We start from the raw sequence: 7,675 nt of genomic DNA on the forward strand, positions 1-7,675 counted from the left end.
ACTGCTAAAGGGCTGTGGTTGCCTTGGGCTGGTACAGAAGCACAAAACATCATGAACAACATTTCTAGCTACTTCTTTAGTTAGGCTTTAGTTCTCCTTTAAGAGCATTTTATTTAAAATCAGAATTTTGGCTCTGCTAGTACAGAGAGTGCAATTCTGTCCTCACTAGCGACACAGCCCCCCTACACCCACTTCAGCACTTGAAATAATATACCCGAGGGGTTATGAAGCTGTAACTTTAATTAGACATTTACACTGATCCCATGTGCAACAACTTCCTCCCTGACGCATTTCTCTTCCCTCCTCAGCCTCCAGATGCAGCTGCTGCGCTTAGAGACCCCTGCAGCAGTGCAGCCCGAGGCAAAAGCCATTCAGGTAACAACTTATCTGTCTGTAAATATTTCCTCTGCCATCGATATACAGTCTGTACACATGTATTACATATATCTATATCTATTAGCTAAATGTCACCAAGATATTAGCTGCCATGTAATATTCTCATAGTGTTCAGTAGGGGACATCACTTTATAAATAATACAAGACTTTCAAGGAGTCATGGGACACAATGACATCACTAAACACTCATTAAAACTGATGATGTCATCTTGCACCACTTATTTGTGCTGCCATTTGGAATCTGGAAGGAATAAACAAACTGGAAAGGGGTTCAGATATATATATATATATATATATATATATATATATATATATATATATATATATATATATATATATATATATATATATATATATATATATATAATACACAAAAGCCATGAATATATTGTAAATTATAACCTTATAAACGGTGAGTACTGATGTCATCAGTTATAAACTGTGAGTTCTGATGTCATTTCTGTCACATGACTCACTGGCACTTGTGTTTTATAATAAATAAAGTTCCCCCTGTCGCAAAATATGAGGATATTAGAAGTTACCTCGGAGTTCCATGACCTGTATAAAAACATATGGTCATAAAACTCCTCGGTAACTTATAATATCCTTATAATTTAAAAGAGGGGGTATTTTATTCACTATATCATTTTTATTTATTTATTTGGATCAGCTAGAGGTTAAACAGGACTTATTTGAGCAAAAGGTTTATCTTGGATGGTGGTGTGTCTTTTTTTTTTCCAAGCCCAGTTACTATATAACTAGCTTTAAAAAAAAAGAAAAACCTTGCATATAAATTCTCCTGTCAGGTGATCCATATACGCCCTAGTCATGGAGTTCTTATTTTGTAGGCGTCTCCATTTTTTATTCTCATAATATACCTGCCATTGTTATGTGTGTAACAGCAACACCCACAGCTCTGCTGGAATGTGGATGTTGCAATACTTACCCTTTCTGACAGATGACACAGATCCTATCCTACCCTTAAAGGATAAGTAAACTGTTAAAATAAGTGAATGTAAAATTGATGAGGGGGCTATTCTAAGCACTTTTGTAATTTACGTTCATTATTATTTTCTTTTAATTCCAAGATATTAAGGGATACATGTACAGTTAATATGAATACATTTTGTTACAACAGCGCCACCTGCTGGTCAGTTTCCCACCAGTCTGACCACCAAGTAGTCAAGGAAGTTGTCAGGAGAAAGAAAGAGGCTGCTCTGATGTTCTTCTGCTTAGGATAAGAACTAGAAACTCTTCTCACATCTTTCCTAAGCAGAAGAACATCAGAGCAGCCTCTTTCTTTCTCCTGACAACTTCCTTGACTACTTGGTGATCAGACTGGTGGGAAACTGACCAGCAGGTGGCGCTGTTGTAACAAAATTCATTCATATTAACAGCACATGTATCCCTTAATATCTTGGAATCAAAACAAAATAAATAATGAATGTAAATGACTTAGAATAGTGCTTAGAATAGCCCCCTCATCAATTTTACATTCACTTATTTTAAAGGTATACTTATCCTTTAATGATTTACTAGTCACAGCAAGTAGGGAGTAGAATAATGAGTGAATGACGTGGGGCTCAGCACAAAGACATTCCTGTGTCAGGGGAAATCCACGTGCTCAAATGTCGAATCACAAAGATGTTACAACTTGTACAGAATGTTTCTTTGTCACTGAGGTGGAACCAACAAGCTTCACGTCATAGATGATTTCATCTAATCAGTAACAGTCGCAGGTTTCCAACACAATGGGGTCTGTGCTGAGTCAAATGTTGGCTAGGGGGCACCCGGGGCCGCCATCAGGAGGGGACAGGGGGTATGAGTGTCACGAAAAGGGGGCGAAGTTGAAGTCCTGAAGTCCTGAAGCGGCAAAAAGACCCGAAGTCACGAAAACAGCCGAAATTGAAGTCCTGAAGTGGCAAAAAGACCCGAAGTCAAAAAACAGACGAAATTGAAGTCCTGAAGCGGCGAAAAGACCTGAAGTCATGAAAGGAGGCGAAGTTGAAGTCTTGAAGCGGCAAAAAGACCCGGTCACGAAAACAGCCGAAATTGAAGTCCTGAAGCAGCGAAAAGACCCGAAGTCACAAAAGGAGGCGAAGTTGTCCTGAAGCCACAAGTTCATTTCTACTGAACAGCAATTTGTGTTTTTCTTTTTATTCCCCTGGCCACCAATGTATTATTTGAATACTCTATAGGCCCCTGCCACCAATGTTTTTTTAAAAATACTTTTTGGGGCCCCACTTCTTTTTTTAACTTGTAAGGGGGGCCCTGGTCACCAATTATTTTTTAACTTGTAGGGGGCCCTGACCACCAATTTTGTAAAAAACTTGTAAGGGGGGCCCTAGCACCACAGTTTTTGTTTAACTTATAAGGGGGCCCTAATCATCAATAGTTTTTTATAACTTGTGTGTTTTTAGCGCTGATGTCTGTGTGGTCTTTTAACTGTTGTGTGGAGTGGGCGGGATCTAGGGGCTGTGGTGGGCGGGGCTCAGGGGGCCCAGAAAATGTTGTTGTACGGGGCCCCGTGATTTCTACTGGGGGCGCCATTCCCTTACTGAGAATGCTGAACCCAAGGGAGTCATGTGACCACCAGGGAACCAACTGAAAATGTCAAACCCTCCCTTTGAATAAAAGATATTTATAATAAATATTAGATGTAAAATAAATGTTAAATGAACTCTTTTTATTCTGCCCATATTTCTTTTCTTTTAGGTTTTACTTCACATCCCAATGTTTGTGTTATTAAATGGATTTATCTTCCCAGGGACTCGGGGGGGGGTTATTTGGTTATTTGGGGGGGGGGATTGTGTTGACTTTATGTATTTGCTCATTTCCTTGAACTCTAACATTTTCTTTGGTTGTGGATTGTGCATTTCTCTGGAATTCTCTGGCATCAACAACACAAGCCCAGACTACACAATCCCCTTCCCTCCAAAGCCCAACATACCATAGATTCCAAATTCCTTTAGATCGTAAGCTCTTGTTATGAGGGCCCTCGGATCTTTTTTTTATTTATTTTTTAATTCAATAACCTTTATTTTTTTAATTTTTTTTTTAATTATTGTAAACCCCTTTTATTACAATGTTTCTGTAAAGCTGTGCATAATTAGTTGACACTGTATATAAAGAATGATAGTTTGACTGGTGAGGGGGTAGAACCTCATGCATTTCATGCCAGATCTATGCACAATCCACATTTTACATATTGCAGTTTGATCTGGTTACTAATAAAGAAGAAGCATTACAATAACTGGACACCCCCTAGTTATTCTAATCTATTATTGATTCTAATTTCTTATTTCATATTAGGGATGCACCGAATCCAGGATTCAGTTTGGAATTCGGGCAGGATTGGTCCTTTTTCAACAGGATTTGGCCAAATCCTTGTGCCTGGCCGAATGGAATCCAAATCCTAATTTGCATATGTAAATTAGGGACGGGAAGGGAAATCGCGTAGCTTTTTGTCACAAGACAAGGAAGTAAAAAATGTTTTCCCCTTCCTGTCCCTAATTTGCATATGCTAATTAGCACTTCGTTCGATATTTGGCCAAAATACTTTTACGAAGGATTCGGCCGAATCCCAAGTAGTGGATTCAGTGCATCCCTAATTATGAGATAGGAAAACCTTTTGGGAATCACAGCACAACAAACCTGAGATGTTTATATTGTATATATTGACCATAGCAGCACTGGGAATGACTGGAACATTATGGGACAGTGCATTAGACGAGTGCCAGCAAGGGGTATGAAATAGGGATGCACTATTTTGGATTCGGCCAAACCCACAAATCCTTTGCGAAACAATCAGCCGAATACCAAATCAAATCCTAATTTGCATAAGCAAATTAGGGGTGGGGAGGAAAAATTGCGTGACTGTTTGTCACAATACAAGGAAGTAAAAAATGTTTTCCCCTTATCACCCCTAATTTGCATATGCAAATTCGGATTCAGTTCGGCATTCGCCCAAATCTTTCCCAAAGAATTCATGGGTTCGGCCGAATCCAAAATAGTGCATCCCTATTTCATACCCCTTGCTGGCACTCCTTTAATGCACTGTCCCATAATGTTCCGGTTATTCCCAGTGCTGCTATGGTCAATATATAGTGAATAAAGTACCCCCTATTGTAAAATATAAGGATATTATAAGTCAAGAGGATTTCCATGACCATATAAAAGCACAAGGCCAAAGGCGGAGTGTTTTTATATAGGCCATGGAACTCTGAGGTACTTCTAATATCCTCATATTTTCCAACAATGGGTACTTTATTTATTATAATACTTAATTATAAGTTTTAGGAGTCATGTGACAAAAATGACATTACTAGTCACCGTTTATAAAGATATCATTTACAGGATATTCATGGCTCTTGTGTATTATATACAATATATACATCTCAGGTTTGTTGTGCTGTGATTCCCAAAAGATTTTCCTAACTCATAATTAGGGATGCACCAAACCCACTACTTGGGATTCGGCTGAAGCCCCGAATCCTTCATAAAAGATTTGGCCAAATAACGAACCAAATCCTAATTAGCATATGCAAATTAGGGACAGGAAGGGGAAAAAAATTTACTTTCTTGTCTTGTGACAAAAGATGATTTCCATGATTCCCCTTCCTGCCAGGCACAAGGATTTGGCCGAATCCTGCTGAAAAAGGCCGAATCCTGGCTGAATCCCGAACCGAATCCCGAACCGAATCCTGGATTCAGTGGATCCCTACTCATAATCAAAGTTGCTTACTTCAGTTTCACTTCACATTTGTAATACAAAATTTAGAAGCAAAAAAAAAAAGTAAAATCTGAAAATACTCTAACTCCAAGTTGTCAGGGTCCTGTAGAAGTCAATGGCAAAGGCTCCATCTCAAAATGAAGAGATCATGGTCTGCGCTGAGTTTCAGCCAAAAAATGAAAAAAAAAATCTGTGTTTTCAAGCAATTTCACAAAAAAAAAAAATTGAACATTTTGAGCATTAAATCTAAAAAAAATTCGTTTTTTTCGCAAACCGATTTTATAGAGTTTTTTCAATGATGAATTTGGTCGGACTTTTTAACTTAACAAATCAGAAAAAAATCAGATTTTAAGAAATAACCCCCTATGTGTTCCTGAACCTTTTACGGGGCACAAGATGGGTGTGCCCAGTAAAATTATATGAATAGTATGTGTAAATATCTGTGTGGGAAATTGTTTCTTATTACAGTTTATTCACAATTATATCTTTTTTTGTTCCAGACACCATTTCTGAATGGTGAAAAAATCCAGACGGGAGGAGGTCAAACAGGAGATGCTAAGGAAGTGGCTGCAGGTCAAGCAAACACCGCTCACAGAATCATCCATGAAGAACAGTCAACAAAGGAAGATCATGTGTTGGATCAAGACTTGGGAACAGATCAGCCCATACCGGCCCCAAGAGGAAAAAAAGCTGATACACCAAATGAAGATGGAAACTCGACAAACCCTGAGCTGAAAAACCAGGACACGGAACACCAGAAGGTTGAATTAGCAGATCTTAGCCAGGAACATAAAGAGCAAAGTCTAGAACCTCCATTCCAAATCCAAACTGTAGAACATCTTGAAAAGAATCAGGCACATCCAGACCAAGAACATACTGAGCAAAAACAGGATGGACAACATGGCATCCTAGAATATCTAACTCAAGATCACCAGCTTGGAAACCCAAATCTGCAACACCTTGATACGTATTTGATAGCTGAAGTGACTGTTAAACATGTTGAAAAGAACCAGGTGCATCCAGGCCAAGAAAAGAACAAGGATGATGGTGTCCTAGAATATCTATCTCAGGACCAGCAGAATGAAAATCCAAATCTGGGGCATCTGGAAAAATACCTGGTAACAGAAATAACAGTAAGTAACCCCTTAAAAAATATTTCAGTCCATGAGCAAAGCCAGAGTACATCTGATCAGAACCAGAGGATGGAAACAAAACTGCCAAGTGACATTCCTCAGAAGAAAGAGCTTGAGTGTCAAAGCGAGGGTAAAATACAAACTGTAGACCAAGGTTCAGAGTCTGAATTACTACATAAAGATCATAGTCAAGAAAAAGTAACCATTGACCAAACTCAAGACTTATCTTCATCAAGTGAACCAAAGGAAGAAAAACCCAAGGCCCAAGATGAAAAACACGACCACCACAATGAATCTGCATCAACAGTCCATGAGCAGAACGAGGTCTATAATGTGGAACACGGGCAACTGTCAACTCAGGGTGAAACTCAAAAGCCCATAAGTACATCAGAAGACCAAACCCAATGCTACATGTCATTATCTAATGCAGAGAACCAAGACCAAAGTTTAGCGTTGTCACATAAACAAGTAGAAGAGATTCCAAAACCAGATGAAGTTCAAAGTGAGGAGCCATCTTTAATGGACCAAATATCCATCTCGATACTGCAGTCTATGGAACAGAACCAGGAAGGTGCTGAACAGACGTCTACATCTGTAGCCGTGGAGGAGTTATCAGAACTGCTGTCCAGCGATATGATGAAGGAGTCAATACTTATGTCTAAGAATCTAGAAGAGAATCCGTCAATGCCATCCACCGAACAGAACCAGGAGACGTTGTGCCAGGCTGTGATCATCCCTGACCTTAAGAAGGAAAATTTGGATCCAGAAGTCATGCAGGAATCCTCCTCCCATGAGCCAGCACCCAGCACCATTCCACAGTCTAGCAGTGCAGAAGGAAACTCCTCCCCGGAATCCCGACCTCTTCTTCAGAAGTCACAAGGGACGGATAGCCAACAAGGAAGCAACACCGCAACTCCACCGGAGGAAAGCCGACCTTCGAAGAAGAAGACATGCCAGTGCTGTGTGGTCATGTGACCTTCCTCTTCAGTATTAGGCAAAAGAATGCGATTAATATCACCGCCATTAGAGGGCGACACTGTGTTCCTGACTCAGTCTGGTTTTTATGTTCAGGTGATATTATTGTAAGGACTGTTCCATAATGGGCACAAATACTGACAATCACACAAACAACAACATTTATAACAAATAAGCAACAGTGACAGAGGCAATCACCAACAGTGTAAGAGTAAGAATAAAAAGTTACTATATTTTATGTTAAATGGTGTTTATTCATTATGAATTCAAAGGGGGCATTGGGTGATTTTGGTTCTTGTATTCCAAGAATCCCAAAAAAAGATTTGTAGATACAATTATGGCAAGATCAATGCATCAAAAACTGGACTAAATTTGTGATCGTGCACTGGATTTAAAGGATAAGTAACCTTTAAAATAAGTGAATGTAAAATTGATGAGG

The 7,675-nt window shown here is 39.2% G+C and overlaps 1 protein-coding gene across 2 annotated transcripts in view; it reads left to right on the forward strand.

Annotated features, from left to right (window-relative positions):
- palm3.S (paralemmin 3 S homeolog) overlaps positions 1-7,474 on the forward strand; it is a 94,893-nt gene extending 87,419 nt beyond the window's left edge. For both annotated transcript variants that reach the window (XM_041588929.1, XM_018239646.2), the window contains exons 5-6: positions 309-375; positions 5,629-7,474. In XM_041588929.1, coding sequence (XP_041444863.1) covers positions 309-375; positions 5,629-7,236 — 1,675 coding nt within the window. In that variant the 3' untranslated portion in view covers positions 7,237-7,474. The remainder of the gene's footprint in view (positions 1-308; positions 376-5,628) is intronic.
- The last annotated feature ends 201 nt before the right edge of the window (positions 7,475-7,675 follow it).

This window comes from Xenopus laevis, chromosome 3S (genome assembly GCF_017654675.1).
Source record: "Xenopus laevis strain J_2021 chromosome 3S, Xenopus_laevis_v10.1, whole genome shotgun sequence".
Lineage (NCBI taxonomy): Eukaryota > Metazoa > Chordata > Amphibia > Anura > Pipidae > Xenopus > Xenopus laevis.